Source organism: Salmo trutta, chromosome 39, assembly GCF_901001165.1.
Source record: "Salmo trutta chromosome 39, fSalTru1.1, whole genome shotgun sequence".
In the NCBI taxonomy this organism is placed as follows: Eukaryota; Metazoa; Chordata; class Actinopteri; order Salmoniformes; family Salmonidae; genus Salmo; species Salmo trutta.
Genome location: NC_042995.1, coordinates 16,790,248 through 16,807,393, shown reverse-complemented (window position 1 = coordinate 16,807,393; position 17,146 = coordinate 16,790,248). Strand labels below are relative to the sequence as shown.

General features: G+C 45.0%; 1 protein-coding gene and 1 long non-coding RNA gene across 9 annotated transcripts in view; one reads left to right on the top strand and one right to left on the bottom strand.

The window, feature by feature from the left end:
- The window catches only part of LOC115179728 (nck-associated protein 5-like), a 166,449-nt gene that overhangs the window by 17,285 nt on the left and 132,018 nt on the right, over positions 1 to 17,146 (top strand). For 7 of the 8 annotated variants that reach the window (XM_029741424.1, XM_029741423.1, XM_029741428.1 and 4 more), the window contains exon 2: positions 2,161 to 2,269. In XM_029741424.1, the coding sequence (XP_029597284.1) occupies positions 2,207 to 2,269 (63 nt within the window). In that variant the 5' untranslated portion in view covers positions 2,161 to 2,206. Of the gene's footprint in view, positions 1 to 1,700; positions 1,878 to 2,160; positions 2,270 to 17,146 lie in introns of those variants that run through there. The other variant, XM_029741425.1, reaches the window with a different exon arrangement.
- Positions 672 to 3,991, bottom strand: LOC115179731 (uncharacterized). Its single transcript, XR_003872988.1, has 3 exons — positions 3,911 to 3,991; positions 1,577 to 1,706; positions 672 to 1,282 (listed from the first exon to the last, which is right to left on the bottom strand). It is a non-coding gene; the product is annotated as an uncharacterized LOC115179731 (long non-coding RNA).

The following is a 17,146-nucleotide window of genomic DNA, read 5'->3' as shown; positions in this document are numbered from 1 at the left end:
GACATTTCCAACCGCTTGGCCTTTTCATTGACGTTACCACGGACCTTTGAATCTGAAGTCTTTGTAAAATATCACGTGACACATTTACATAGACACATGTTATTGTAGTATTTTCAGTGTTCGGCCGGGGATGTAGAACACTGGTCTACAAACATACGTTCTGCCTCGTGCATTTTCTCTCCTTGGCTTTTGGCCAGTTGCACATGTTTCTCTGAACTTGACCATGTCAGAAGCTGTTTATCCAAGATTGAGAGTCATTTGCTTTATTCAACCATTAGTTTTGTCATTGTACGTTATCACGTTTCCCTACCTTTCCCCATTCTCATATCTGACTCCAAAAGCTTTACAACCTCCTACCGACCACCTGTTTCTATACAACCTTACGGACCTGCTACACTAGCAGAGTAACTTTTGCAGAGCGTGAAATGCCCTCATTCATTTCAATGAAGACTGGGCATAAGCTGCATTAGAGGCTCTCACTGCTCAGCGTAAATGTATTCTCTGGTTCTATTTTCCTGACTCCCCTCCCCTACCTTCAAGCGAAACGGTGTCATTGCATTTGACTGGTTAATCTATTATGTTTTTCAAGTCAGGGCAGTCAAGTTCAAACGTTAATCCATTTGAATCATTTGCTCTCGATTACCCACAATCCCTATCTGGGCGTCCGCAGGAAGCGTGGGGGCTTTACATCCAGTCTAATCTTTAGAGAGAAGGCACTAACTGAAATGTAATCTTAACATGGAATGAGAATTACAGCTGAACGTAATGTCCTGGCACACATCGGAATCAAACCTGGGTTCAAATACTATTTGAATAATTTCAGCTACTTTGGGCATTTGTTTTAGCCTGCCAGATGGGGCAGGTTTTGTAGTTTTGTGACAATTCTATTGGTTCCGTTGCTCCAGGAAAGCTCAATGGAATCCAGCTAAAGTATTTGAAAGGATTTCAAATAGTATTTGAACCCAGGTTTGATTGACGTCAAAACGACTGAATGTAGGGTCATCAGGGAGAGATGAAGAAGAACAGGAACCGTCTGTGGTGGTGGCACAACCAGAGTAAGCCTGCATGACGTCCTGTCCTGGCGTTGATCAAGCCCCTTCCTTCCACGTTTAGATGTAACTTTTGGATGTGAGAGATTGACAGTGGATGTAGCGTAGCATTTTGATGTCCGTAGCATACTGACTGACAGGTGTGGTCAAGCCATTGAAGTCTCAGACAGGGTGGAACAGACAAGCCAGAGACAGAGGGCCTTGGGACCAGGGGGATGTGGTTAGAAGACAGTCTGCAAGGCAAGTAAACATGGAATAATTCAGCATTAAAAGAGATGAATTGTAGTCAGTACCCAAAGCTATTTACACAGACTCAAGTGTAATTTGCTGTTGAATCAAAAGAGAGATTTTCTCTTTTGAAGTGACTCATAGAATACGTAACATACCATAATTACACACACACACACACACACAGAGAATCCATACATTACATACTATACAGTTGTCATGACAGAAGGTCCCTGACCCTTGGCGGTCACTATTCGACCTTTGACCCGGGCGCTTTACTGAGGAGGTTCTGTGCTTACTCTGTGGCAGGGCTGAGCGGAGGCACAGAGCTCTTTGTAGAGGAGTAGTATGCGTGAAGTGAAGTGTTTATCTTCTCCCTTAGCCTCCATTGGCCCGGTCGCGCTGGTTCCCAGCTCTGTTTGGAGAAGCCTATGAAAACATGGAGTAGGAGAAGGGAGGGAGGGGGGAAGAAAACATATCAACTCAGGGATGATCAGCAGAGTGAGGCTCTCCCCCTCCCTCTCTCCAACACTTCCGGTTGCTATCAGGTTAGCAGGGCGAGCAGGCGGGCAGCACAACAATAACAGAGCGAGAGAAGCGGTAAGGAAAAATAGAGAGATAGGGCGGGAAGCCAGGAAAGAGGAGGGAGAGATAGAAAGGGTGAGGTAGAGAGAGAAGGAGAGAGAGGGGGAGCGTGGCGGTGCCGCCTTCTCAGCTTCAAAGACGCAAAATATAACATGGACTCTGAGCTCTACTAACGTACTGCAGCCTCACTACTGATGTACCCAGCAGCCTACTGGGAGGACCAAGGGTAGTGTCTCTCCTGTACAAAAGAGTGATCTTTGGCTTCTCCCCTCTTCTCCCCACCCCTCCCCTCCCACAGTGGCTCCCTGGGCCGTGGCGGCGGGCTGCAGCGGAAGAGGAGGACCATGAACAGACACCTGGAGAGGAGGGAGCAACTGAAGAGACTGTCGCTGGACAGCAGCTTGGTGGTAAGCTAAAGGGGAATGCTCCTCTCTCTCTGTCTCTGTCTCTCTCTGTGTCTCTGTCTCTCTCTGTGTCTCTGTCTAGCTCTGTGTCTCTGTCTCTCTCTGTGTCTGTCTAATTTTCTCTCTCTCTGTGTCTTGCTCTCTCTGTCTCTCTCTCTCTTTGTCTCGCTCTCTCTCTCTCTGGCTCCCTCTGTATCAAATCAAATCAAATCAAATCAAATGTTATTTGTCACATGCGCCGAATACAACAGATGTGGACCTTACTGTGAAATGCTTACTTACAAGGCCTTAACCAACAATGCAGTTCATGAAATAGAGTTTTACTAAATAGAAATATTTACTAAATAAACAAAAGTAAAAATTAAAAATGAAATAATATACATATAGGGAATATTTATAACACAATAAAATAACAATAATGAGGCTATATACAGGGGGTACCAATTCCGAGTCAATGTGCGGGGGTACAGGTCTCTGTCTCTCTCTGTCTGTCTCTCTCTCTCTGTGTCTCTTTCTCGCTATGTCCCTTTGTGTCTCTGTCTCCCTCTGTGTCTCTGTCTCCCTCTGTCTCGGTCTCTCTCTATCTCCATCTCTCTTTGTGTCTCCATTTCTCTCTGTGTCTCCGTCTCTCTCTGTGCCACTGTGTACCTGTCTCTTTCTCTCTCCTTCACTACAGCTCACACAGGTCAGAGAAAAGTACAAACCAGACCTGCGTTCAGAGTGCCAGATGGGCGGGATTTGCAGTTTCACTTTTAGGACTACTCCATTGGTTCCATTGAGGTTAACTCAATCAAGTGGAGCTAAAGTATTTAAAACAAAACAGCTACTATTTGGCTTTGAACCAAGATCTGGTACACTAAACACACTCAGACGGTTTGAGAAAAAGCAGCCTCCTCTGGCTGTGTTTGTGTCGATGTGATTGACAGGCTTATCTGTCCCCCGGTGTCTAGAGCGACACACAAGACTGGAGAGTGGAAACTTGTTTTTGTCAGGGTTAACTCAAGGTGAACCCGGTATTAAGTGCTCCTTTGGAATGTCAAGCACAAGCACGTCTGTCTGTGGTGGTCGGTCTCGATTAAGGCCTTCTTTTTGTTTTCACATTGTTCTTTCCAGCATGGTTCCAGCAACTATGGTGGATGTTTAACCAGGCCAGCACAGTACAACCTGCCTTAACTTGGCTTGGTTTAGCCCTAGTCTAGGGTGTCCACCCACTCTGCCCAGAGTTGGTTATGAAATTTCACTTCCTTATGTTATAAAATACATTGGACCACAATATTCTTCATGTTCTGAATCATTCAGTCAGGTCTTTCTTTACTGTATGAACATTTTATCCAAAATGTCGGATACATCCGACAATAAGCGACGAACTCTGTTGTCAGAGCGGTGTCGCTACTCACAGCAACATGTTGTGGTGGTATTGTGCGGAGTTGGTTCATGACACGAGCTGAATTAAATGTAAAAGGCGTTGAAGATAAAAAAAAGCTTGCGGTATGCTCAGTGCTCTGTTGACATTTTCACAGAGATACGCTTGTTTTTCGGAGAAATCTTCAAAAAAAGAACAGGAATTTCCCATTAATATGAAATGCCATATACTAAAATATGAAAATACTACATGTCATGTCTCAAAATTGATATCTATCTTACCTCTATATTGTTTTATGTCCTTCGGATTCAAGAAGAAAGATGAGAGTTCAACGGTGAGCCTGTCAGTTTGCCTTAGTTCTCACAGTGTCCAGCCTAGCTGACGTACTGCTATTTTGCAGATTTTTTCTGCACTTTTATTCTCTGGCCTCCATTTATTTATTTACCTTTAATCTTGGCCATCCTACAAGGGTAAAAACCCCAATAACCTTTGATCGGATTACGATAGAGACATGAGGGTTGGCCCATTGGTTTTCCCAGAGGAGTATCTACGCAATTCACATATTTTACCCATTGGTCAAAATATGCATTTTTGATTGGACGTCCTCTCTAGTGGGAACGAGGTTTATGTGTATCAGAAATATGTGACGCAGAAATGATAGAGTTTAAGTCATTTTCATAAGAGAATGAAATCAAAAAGTCTCTCACATCTAAGAGGTTGAATAAATGGTGGTCATGAAATTATACTGAAAAGGGGTTCGCTTTTTCCTTCGCCATGATATGATCATACCCTCAAAGCACTTCAGAGGGACATCACGTGCCTGATTATTGCGCCTTGTTTATGACACCCTATGTGATAACAGGCGGTGCAATTACCGTTTGAAGATTTGCTGATATGGTGTTTATTGCTTTCATTAGACACGTGTTGGCCTGGTTCACTGTCTTAGGCTGATACTGGGGCCATATTAACCATACGCTGTACCATTCAACAATATTTGTCTGTTCATTTAGTCATGCATGCGCTGTCTCTTTCTCTCTCAAGGGACAGCTTGAGCTAGATGCGGTTGTTTTATAGTGGACACATGAATCATATTATGACTATTAGACTTGTAGACTTATAGGCACAATCGCGTCATCTACCGTGCTAGTTCCCAGACATTTCCGTAACACGAACATATGTTGTCTGTAGAGCATTATGAGTTATTATGTGTGTACATCTCAAAATTGACGCTGCATTATGACTCATTGTGAGGGTTTGTAATGCATTAAAGATATTGGTGACATAGAAAGTGTTACCGACAGTTCTTATACCAGCTGGAGTATATAGGGGCAGAATGTTGTTCTGTTGCCCTAGGAGAGGAGCAGAAGGAGCCCTGTAGCATTAGTAGAGGGCTAGCGTGGAGCTAGTGGCGGAATGGGGCCAGCGAGCTGAGTCGTTACCCAGGGGATGTGGCACTATGATGGGACATGTCTGGCTCTGGCCTGCCCTGGTGAGGAGGGATGTGGAGGATCCCAGCTAGGGTCCCAGAGCCCTCGTGGCCCTGGCAGAGAAACTCACTAAAGCCTGTAAACACTCCCTTTCCTGAGAGGATATGAGCTTCCCGATACATTTATTTTCCCAGGCATCTGCGAAAACAAGAAAGGCCATTTCTGACATTCCGTCTGGCGACAGGCCCAGCATTCTTGTTCCAGTTTCCAGCTCGAATCAGAATGTACCTGTATCTGGTCACTGGTTAGACAATGGGTATCTATGAATACAGGCATTTTGTGTAATTGTTCAACACATTGTCCGCCAGTAGATTTGAAAGCATTCTCTTTGTCGGGTCCCTTTGTTGGGATATGCAAAGTATTTTGACAATGTTTGTTAACATGTTTGCCATTGGTATTTTTGCTGTTACCAATAAGGTTTTGTTAAGATAATAACACGTCTAAAGGTTTACATTTGGTGAAATGATATTTAGTTAGAAGTTCCATTGATGCACTTCTTGTTTTTCCCACTGTTGATTGAGATATGTATACCCTTAAAGCATTACCTTGGGGTTCCTGCACAAGACCCACACATCTGCTGTGTAAGGCCAGTAGGCCAAACTTCTCAACCAAGACACATCTCAAAACCTTCTAGAGTCAAAACACTATATCTACGGAGGAGCTGTGGCTAAATATTGACCTAATCTATTCTTCACTGGATGGATTGCATGACCCCTGGCTCACAAAAAGAGGCATCCATCTCTGTTTTGGGTGATTTATAGGATATATTGAGAGATGGTAGTAACTCGACATATGTTTCATCCACAATGAAGCTTGCGTTTGGGGAAATAGCCAATAGGCACATGGACCATTCTGGGTCAAAGCTGTTTGAAAGGTATAGACTGAATCTTTACTCAATTACAAATGACATATGTGACGTACGTATTATGCGTTTCTGTTCATAAGCTAAATGTAATTGAAGGATAGTGTTGGTTAAGTTAATCTGCTGGTATAAAGATTCACTACTAACCAGTGGAATAGTACCTACTGTACATATGAAAGAAGATATCCGGCTTTATTGATCCAATTAACTCCAATAGACTTCATACAGGAAGTCATTTGGGTTTAACCATTTAATAACCCCATGCAGGGTTACGTCTCTAAAGGAAGGGCGTAGGGTGAGCTGTAGCCTAACTAGGGCACTCTCTGCCTTACATTACATAAGAGATCTGTGTTGCTGGGTGGATTCTCTGTGTATATGTATTTTTATCATTTAAAAGTCTGCCTGCTGCAGATGAGACTGCTCTTAGTCATGCAATTATGCAGTGATGCAGTATATTGTATCTGAATGATGCCCTTCTGTGTCTGCTGCCTCTGCCTGCCCACAGCCCAGCGATTAGCCCTAATATAGGTCAGAATCCAGCCCCATCAGAGTCCTCATGCCCTGTCACTTCTCATAGTACATGTTAGTACATGTTAGCCATGCGTGCACCATGGATGAGGCCAGACCTACAATTATTAAATGGCCAATCTGGGATTGGTACATCCATTTGAAATAACTTATGTACCTGCATCATGAGGTTAGGGTGTACCTGCATCATGAGGTTAGGGTGTACCTGCATCATGTACCTGCATCATGAGGTTAGGGTGTACCTGCATCATGTACCTGCATCATGAGGTTAGGGTGTACCTGCATCATGTACCTGCATCATGAGGTTAGGGTGTACCTGCATCATGTACCTGCATCATGAGGTTAGGGTGTACCTGCATCATGAGGTTAGGGTGTACCTGCATCATGTACTTGCATCATGAGGTTAGGGTGTACCTGCATCATGAGGTTAGGGTGTACCTGCATCATGTACCTGCATCATGAGGTTAGGGTGTACCTGCATCATGAGGTTAGGGTGACCGCTTTGTTGTTGTTGTTTGAACTGCAGACTGGCCCTTCAAAGCTATGGGGTGGGTTTCCATTTGTGAAATTTTATAGGTTTTTGTCTATTTGAGTTGTAGAATTCTAGTAACTTTTTCAAAATTCCCAGTCTTCCAGAAAGCCTAGTTGGGATGCAAACTGGGAATTTCGTGAAATGTATCAGCATTTTGGAACTGTCTTTCCGTCTGTGGCATCAGGCCCATGCCGTACGACAATGTATCAGGAAGTATCAAGAGAAGAATGGGTGTGTTGATAAATCAGACATGAAACAACACAATACATCATACGGTCAAATGCATCAACACACCCTAAAGTGAGTAAGCAGCTCAGAATACCGTTCTTTCTGCAACCTCTCCCTATTTCCATCCAATATTGCATTTGATCCGTGCAGCTGTGCATTCATGCTTAGAGATAATTGACAAAAAAAGAACATTGAAAATACTCCACCTGGAGAGGTTAATAGTCAAGTGTTTCACGTTGCTGATTAAACGCTCACTGGTTCGCTGTGAATTGTTGCTGAATAAACAGCATGTGGGAGTACTTTACTGTTTGTCTCTGTGTTGTGTTTCTGGGCAGAGCTGGGTTCACATAGTATTTGTTTTCTTTGAATGTTTGATTGAGCCTTTCTGGAGTGCCGTTTGAGCAGGGTTTGCACCTTGCACTTTTGGTACTATTCCATTGGTTCCATGTGCACCAGGCAAGCTCAGTCAAGTGCAGATGACGTATTTGAAAGGTAACAAATACTATCTGAACCCACGTCTGGTTTCAGGGTAGTTGTCAGGCTCCTGGTTCTGGGGAGCCTTTCCTCATATAATATAGTTGATGTGCTCGTTTTGTTCCATTGTTGTTATCCAGAGCCTACGTGTTGTTTCATAGACCTACTCCACATTGGCTGGAGACAGAGCAATAAAACAAGCCAGAAATGGGAGCATATCTCCAAAACAGACAAATTAGTTGGGTTTATGCGTCATTTAAGTGCAAATGAATTGGAAGATAAGCCAGCATGGAGTCTGGTTGGTAAAGCCTGTTTTTTCACCATAGCCATATTACAGTCAGGTACCACAATGCCAAGTAGAGACATATACATAAAACACGGAGCTGGGTAGCAACTACTGTGTACTGGCAGAGACATGCTTGTTAAGGGGATTGGGCTCTTACATTACTATGCAGTCCAATATCACATCTTATGGCTCAAACGACTATGTGTAACAGAGTTATAACAGTGTAGAAATCCAGTGACGAAATCCACTGTGGTCAGAGGCCGGTTCTCACGCTAGACTATGGTAGAACAGCATGTAGAAATCTAAAGGGGATGTCTCCACAGTCCACACACTGTTTGAAGGTGGCTTAGGGTGACTATGACATAAGATGTGTGTTTTAAATGAACTTCTCCCGGAAGAGGTGCCCCAAGCTCCCAGCCTCTTTCTCCATGAAAGCCTCTCTTAGTGGCAGGGACATACCGCTCATACCTGGCGCGACCCACAGGAGTATCTGTGTGGTGTGGGAACCAGGCAGAACGCGGGGCCACTCTGGCTCTTACTCTGGCTGAGAGCCAAAGGGTTGTAAAGAGGTTTACCCCCAACCTCTTGTCTCATGGGAACTGCCTTGGTGGAGTTGGCTCTCATGGGGCTAGAGACAAATGATTACAGCCTTGGATGTTGGATCACGATTCCCCAGAGCTGAGTTCCAACCAAGTGGTATCCCCCATAATCACCTTATCCTGTGGGTAAGAGTAGTCGGGCGCTCGGCCTCCTGTTTGCTCATAAAACCGGTTTAATCGCTACCGTGGTCGTTTTGATGGTGCTACTGGCCACTCGTCTAGTTTTCCGACCTTAATGAGATTCGTCTAGCCCCTGAGACATAATGAAACTTTCCTCTGGTTTTATTTCCTGCAATTATGAATTCCATATGGACTTGTTAATCACATTCTGTATAACATCTATTAGGTATTTAATACACATATTAGATTATATTTCCTACTCACAACATGTCTGGGAAAACATGGTATAACGAAACCGTTCTAGGGAACGATACCTTGTTGGGCGTTTGAGACATCATACTATATCTCATGATTTTCAAGTTGATTAGCCCATACAAAGAGGACATGTGGATACAGCTACAGTAGACAAAGCAATGAGTGGCATTGCTCTTCACTAAAGCATTCCACTTTAACTAATTGTAAGAGCCACATGTGACTGTATACTGTAGGTTTGTGGAGAACCCTGGCCTGCTATTTGTTGTTTGCCTTTCTGGTAAAATATTTTTAATAAATAGGCAAGCAATCCATGAGCAGTAACAGTCATGTTTTTGCGTTCGATCTGGTAGATGATGAGGAAAACATTTCAGTTGACCTGTTTATGTTCTGCTAAGCAGGAGAACTCTCTTTTTCTCCTCTTTTCTCCTCTTTTCTCCTCTTTTTCTCCTCTTTTTCTCCTCTTTTTCTCCTCTTTTTCTCCTCTCTCTCTCTCTCTCTCTCTCTCTCTCTCTCTCTCTCTCTTGAATTCTCTGACCCGTTTCGTAAGTTCTGTGTTACACATGCCTCAGTAATGATCCTGAAAACCACTATCTCGACTAAATGTAGAGTTCTGTCGCTGTCAAACCTCTTATTTAACCATCCATGAGACTATCGGTTATTATGTCGGCGAAATCAAAGACAAGATGCATTCAAAGGGACAAAATAGGCCTCTCAGTCTCTGTAGGTCAACCACTAGAGTTGGTTGGAATTTGGGCCGTTGGAGAAGAGAAGTTACATCTTTGTAAAGAGGACACTGAGTTTGTCCTCTCCTCGGCAGCTTCGAAGCTACAGTACTGAGGAAAAAAAGAGCCAAGAGCCCAGCATGTGTAATTGAACATCAGTTCACCCCCCCATTCAATAAGATGGCCCTTTGTTGCCCTGTTGAGTCAAGAGGGCCTCCAATTAGGGGACTTTCTCTTCTTTACCCATCATGCCCTAGATGAAAGTGGTTGCCGTGGCCGCGTGCATATTCAAACATTGGTGCACACAACACCGTGCTAACACACACACACACACACACACACCTATTCTCTGTGTCACTCTTCCTGAAAGAGCCAAGAGCCCAGGGAACAGGATAGCAGTTCACAGCTATTTGTTTTAAAGGCCCGAGGGACTCAACTATCTTTAGGTTTAACCACAGGCTGAAAGAAACTGCTCTACTATAATCAATGTCTTCAGATTCAGGCCCATTGTATGCCCAATGGGCAGCTGAAGATGATGACACAGCAATAGGATAGAAATAGAGTGACTAGTAATTATATTTCTATGGGCATTTTTTTCAAAATCTTAGTGCACCACATCAACGTAAAACAATGAACTACCCCAGTCAACTAACTGGTAGAAACAATAGAAACGTGTGAATCCTCTTCCCTGTGATTCTCTGTGTGAAAAGCCAAACGTGCAGATAATCATTGTCCTACTAGGAAGTGGTCCATCCTGGCAGTCGACATTGCTGCATGTGTTTTGTCCGTATCTGTTAACCACGCCCACATGGAAATGGCAGTGCTGTGTCTTTGGGGGTTTATTATTATTATGGTGTGTGGAGCTGTGGATCACTGATCCAAGATCAGGGCTTATTGGCAGAGTGCGGTTCAGGGGCCTGGGAGTGAATGAGGCAGAGATTGGCAGAGGGGCAGCTAACAGGATTGAATGTGGCGGATTAGAGCCTGGGCCTTGGGGGAGTGGTGAAGGGTGTAGGGGCCTCCACACTGCATCTGTCAGTGAGGGGAAGAGGGGATGCCCATCCTTTCAACATGCAGCTGGGACTAGCAGGGATCGAGGGAGGCCAGACTGCCCTGCCCAGGAACACTGAACTAGGGAAGGGCAACAGAGAGGGAGACCGGCTGGGTGGGTGTGAGGGTGAATGGGTGTGATCACATCCTTATCAGTCTCCAAACCAAGTTATGACCTGTAGTCTGTGAACTCTCTCAGTCCCAAATGTTCAGGTTTCATTCACCACACCCCATCTGGAGATTTGGATGGACTGGCTTATTGGTGGATAGACTGATTGATATATTGATCGTAGAAGATTTAAAGGTACAGTCAGGAATATCTTTTTTTAACTAGGCAAGTCAGTTAAGAAGAACAAATTCTTATTTCAATGACAGCCTAGGAACAGTGGGTTAACTGTCTGTTCATGGGCAGAACAACAGATTTGTACCTTGTCAGCTCAGGGATTTGAACTTGCAACCTTTCAGTTACTAGTCCAACACTCTAACCACTAGGCTACCCTGCTGCCCCGGATATGACATCATCATGCACAGCAGGGCAACTTCCTGCTCACAGAAATTGACAACAACATCAATCTGTCAAGACTGCCACTATTAGCCTCCATCCAATATGTGTATGCCTCAAGAGAGGGCTCAAATTGTCAGATATGAATTTTGGTTTTGTTGATTTCTGCATGCAGGAAGTTGCACCGCTGAGCATGCGATGATCTTTCTAAATCTACGTTTAAAAATGTATACAATTTTGAAGAACACAGTGAGGTAATTCCCTTTCGACAAATCCCTAGAGGGGTTTCATATTTTACGAGAAGACTACTGTTTAAATACACCCTGGCTTGGTGTATAGCGCAAGTTCTGGAAGGATCTACTTTCCATAAATAATTTCCCCTCAGTCCAGGAAATATTTACATTTTCCGACATTAGCCCGACTACTGAGTAAATAAATTCAAAAGCCACTTGAAAACACTGAAGAAACCAGTCTTCGTTTGGTTTAGTTTGACAGATACTGTTTTTATTATATTGTCAGAATGATTTTGGTTTTAACTGATGTGGTAGACATCGGAGAAGAATTTGAGGGGCCATTGTTTGAGTACAGAATATTTTGAAAGCTATTAGGGTGTGAATGGGGAAACAGTGTCATGTGTCTGTCGACATACCTTACTGGTTTGGCCTGTAGTGTGAGACACTTTCAGGTGTCCCAGAGAAGATGAGAAGAACTTCCATGCACCTGTAACGGCTCTTGTTGGTGGTAGGAAGAGTAGACCAAAGCGCAGTGTGGAAAGTGTTCATGATTCTTTTATTCACAAAACACTAAAACAAAATACCAAAAGGTGAAACGAAAGTGCACAGTTCTGTCAGGCACAGACACAAAACAAGATCCCACAAAACCCAAAAGGAAAATGACAACTTATATATGATCCCCAATCAGAGACAACGATAGACAGCTGCCTCTGATTGGGAACCACACTCGGCTAAAAACAAAGAAATAGAAAACATAGACTTTCCCACCCGAGTCACACCCTGACCTAACCAAACAGAGAATAATAAGGATCTCTAAGGTCAGGGCGTGACAGTACCCCCCCCCCCCCCCACCCACCCAAAGGTGCGGAATTCGGCCGCGAACCTGCGGGACGCAGACCCCGCTCCGTTTGAGGCTCTCCCCACTTCGGTGGCGCCGCTGGTGCAGGGATCATCGCCGGGACCTCCGGACCGTAGATCGTCTTCGGAGACTCCAGGCTAGGAATCCCCCCTGTAAGCTCCGGACTGGAGACCCTTGCTGGAGGCTCCGGACAGGGAACCTTTGCTGGAGGCTCCGGACAGGGAACCTTTGCTGTAGGCTCCGGACAGGGAACCGTCGCTGGAGGCTCCAGACAGGGGACCGTCGCTGGAGGCTCCGGGCCATGGATCATCACTGCAGGCTCCGGGCCATGGATCATCACTGCAGGCTCCGGGCCATGGATCATCACTGCAGGCTCCGGGCCATGGATCATCACTGCAGGCTCCGGGCCATGGATCATCACTGCAGGCTCTTGGCCATGGATCATCACTGCAGGCACCATGCCATGGATCATCACTGGAGGCTTGGTGCGTGGAGCCAGCACAGGGCGTACCAGGCTGGGGAGATGCACTGGAGGCCGGGTGCGTGGTGCAGGCACAGGGAGTACCAGGCTGGAGAGACATACTGGAGGCCGGGTGCGCGGAGCAGGCACAGGATATACTGGGCCATGGAGGCGCACTGGAGGTCTGGAGCGTAGAGCTGGCACAACCCGTCCTGGCTGGATGCTCACTTTAGCCCGGCAAGTGCGGGGCGCAGCACAGGACGCACTGGGCTGTGAAGACGCACTGGCGACACAGTGCGTGGAGCCGGCGCAGGATATCCTGGACCGAGGAGGCGTACTGGAGACCAGGAGCGCTGAGCCGGGACCACCCGTCCTGGCTGAATGCCCACTCTAGCCAGGCAAATGCAGGGAGCCGGCAACGAGCGCACCGGGCTGTGAATGCGCACTGGAGATACAGTGCGCATCATCGCATAACACGGTGCCTGACCGGTCACACTCTCCCCACGGTAAGCACGGGGAGTTGGCTCAGGTCTAAACCCTGACTCCGCCAATCTCCCCGTGTGTCCCCCCCAAAATTTGGGGGGAGCTACCTCTTGGGCTTCCGTTGTTGTTCTAATTCCTCGTATCGTCGCCGTTCCTCTCTTGCTGCCTCCATCTCCTCCCTTGGACGGTGATACTCCAATCCGCGTCCAGGGCCCTTCTCCATTCAGGATTTCCTCCCATGTCCACTCATCCTGGCCACGCTGCTTGGTCTGTTTTTGGTGGGATCTTCTGTAACGGCTCTTGTTGGTGGTAGGAAGAGTAGACCAAAGCGCAGCGTGGAAAGTGTTCATGATTCTTTTATTCACAAAACACTAAAACAAAATACCAAAAGGCGAAAATGAAAGCATACAGTTCTGTCAGGCACAAACACTAAACAGAAAACAAGATCCCACAAAACCCAAAAGTAAAATGACAACTTATATATGAGCCCCAATCAGAGACAACGATAGACAGCTGCCTCTGATTGGGAACCACATTCGGCCAAAAACAAAGAAATAGAAAACAGACTTTCCCACCTGAGTCACACCCTGACCTAACCAAACATAGAGAATAATAAGGATCTCTAAGGTCAGGGCGTGACAGCACCTGGCGACCCCTTGTAAAGACAATTTAAAAAGTTAGGTTGGTCATTGAACAATATAGGAATTTTTACCAAACAAGTTATATGTTGGTTATTGAGCAATAGGAGTAAAAGAAAATGTGCATGTATTTTGGCATCATCTTACAATTTTATTGTAAATTCAATATACAGGTTTCTCATCCTGTTGTAGAACTACCAATATTACTTTCAATTAATTTACTTGAAGCTTATTGTTAGAAACTGTATTGTCAAAGTGGAAGTAGTTTATGCAATTGATTACATAATTAAAAGGTGACTTAGGCTGTGATGCAATCCAACGAAATGTAGACTGTGTGATTCATTATGCATCATCAACACTTGATGAGAAAACGATTAGTCACCTAGATTGGATTTACGCATACGACAGGCCCTTTGATGTACAATTACAACAGAGCGCACCCTAACCTGCTCAACAACTGCAGGGACATTCTGTCATAAATGCCTCTAAGAGGCTTGGCCTCTTGGGGTGAAGTTTCGCCTAAGTACAGTTCTAGTAGGATCAGTTTCCCATCCTCCGATCCTAACCTTAACCATTTGTGGGGGAAATGCAAAACGGACTCAAGATCAGTATCTTGGGGTAACTTCACTCTACTCCAAGTGGCTTGCCCAGGCACCTGATGTGACATGTTTGTAATCTTTAGTGTGAGCTGTGATGTAATTTTCCACTCACCATAATACCTAGAGGACTGGGACCTGGAGGTAGAACTCAACTCTCTTCCTTTTGACTCTTCTGGAAGAAAACCTGTGAAAAATAGGTCAGTGTTACAGAACATCTTGGTTGCTTTTGTCTATTTGAAATAGGGATATTCTCAAGTTTTGCAGAAATCTCAGTTGGGGGGATTCCTGGATCTCCTGCTCATACCCCCCTAAATACAGAAATCTTCCAACTGGGATTTCTCGAAAATCTGTGAAATTACCTGCATTTTGCAACCCAAAGGAAATCAATGTAGTATGTGAATATGTTAAATTATGCTATCTTCTGATTGTCCTTAGATCTAATGATACTATCTACACTTAAAAACCTATATATTTTACTGTGGTGATATGTGAATAACCTCACCATAATGCATTATAAGTTGGGCTGCGATGATCCCAGTATCGCAATATTCATTAGTATCGTGGGAAGGAAACAAAACACAAAGTGGATTTACCTTCTTTAGGAAAACAGACCCTTTGTTGTAAACAAACAACATTATGTCGTCATCCAAAGTCAGATTTATTTATTTTCCGAGCTATAGCACACAATATTTTACATACAGCGGGTTTTTAAAGGACCGAAGAGTTTGGGCTGCTTCTTGTTTTCATTTTATGCCATGGAAGAAATATTGGCATACTGGTATCATCCCGGAATTATAAGTGCATTTATCATGCCTTATGAGGTATCATAAAGCGCTACATGCACATATTCATAGAAAGTGCTACTGTAAATATCTGTGGCCACCGGAATTGTCATTGCTCGACTGAGACTTCCTCTCTACTCTCTCTGTGTGCTGCAGTGAGTGTCAGTAGGTTTTTACCTTTCCATTTGCACTGCTTAACTGTGAGACCGACTGTAGTTCTGACTGACTAGGAGAATCTTCCGGAAGACGAATGTCAGTGAGCACTTACATTGGTCGTGGCTCTCTTGCTCTGCCAGTCGGCTCTCCTCGCCTCCACGATGCTCATTTCAACCTCCTGCTGCTGTAAACACACAGGAGAAGCCACAGCTCAGTAGACAGATGGAGCGGCAGAGAGCTGAGACATAGGAGGAGAGGGTTAGGGGGTTTCAGGAGGGCTAGTCTGTTGATGTGTTGGATGTCCTTGCTCACACACACCCTGACAAGGCATCGATGTCCTCGGGACCTTTTCAAACGAATCGACGGCTCTTTCTTGTGACCAGCCTGGATAAGACACACACACACACACGCACGCATGCACACACGCAAGCAAGCACCCACCCACACACACAATGCCACGCTCCAACAACGGCGGCAGAAACCAGGGGATCCTGAACAGGTGATTTAATCCAACTTGACAAACAAGTTAAATATTGACAAGCAGCAGAAGAGCGTATGTGCTGCTGTGCCTAGGAGGAGGAGAGGATGAGGAGAGGAAGAGCTGTGTGCCGCCAAGGAAGGACAGAGGGAATACAGGGCTTCCTGAACCCTGCATCATCATTTCGGATTCCGGCACACATTCGCCACAGGTGTGGCAAGCGTTTTGGAAGGGAGGCACGTCAAGAAGACGGCGAGAGGGAGAGGGACCGGAGAGAGAGAGAAACAGTACAGGGTACACCGAAGGAACAGTATGAGTCAGCTCAGGGACCATGCCGTCGTGTCCATATGCGGAAGGATATGCAACATCCCTCTGCTTCAACTGCTGGTGGTGAGTTCACCATCCGTCCTCTCTGGCTATGGGATTCAGCAGTCAGTCAGCGTGGTGTCTATAGTGGAAGTGGGGCCGGCTGGGTGTTAATCATGCTAGACCTGGCCTCCGGACCGTCATGGCTGCAGCAGACAGGGCGACAGGAACTGCCCTGGGCAGATATTACAGCACATGGAGGGGGAACATATATGTGGTTCACAAAAAAGATGAATGGCCTCCATTGAGAATAATGTGAATAAAAAATATACAAATGTAGGGGGTAGATCAGCTTTCAAATACCCCATGTATATTTTTTGTGAATATATATATATATATATATATATATATATATATATATATATATATATATATATATATATAAAAATAATTAATTTTGAAATATATTTTTGTCTTTACTATTTTCCCCTAACCCTACCACCCCTCCCCTAATTGGAGTTCACTAATGGACAACAACACTTAGGCTTCTACTTCCTGCTTATACTGTACATACTATATGCATTTTACAGACACAGCATATTTTACATGAGTTATCTTTTGTTAGTCCCATCCTTCAGTTACCCTCAATAATGTGATTGTTAGTGTTGCTGTGTTGTACTATGTAGGTCGTTGACCTGCCAACTGCTGCTAACTGCCAACAACCACTAATTGCCGAGGGGATCGAGCATGCTGTATCTGTCTAGTGTCTCCAGACAATGTGGATTGAGGGATGTGCCTGCCATATGTACCTCCTGCATGGAAGTGATTCACTGTGGGACGACATGGTGCCACATATCGCAATTTATTACTATGGCTTC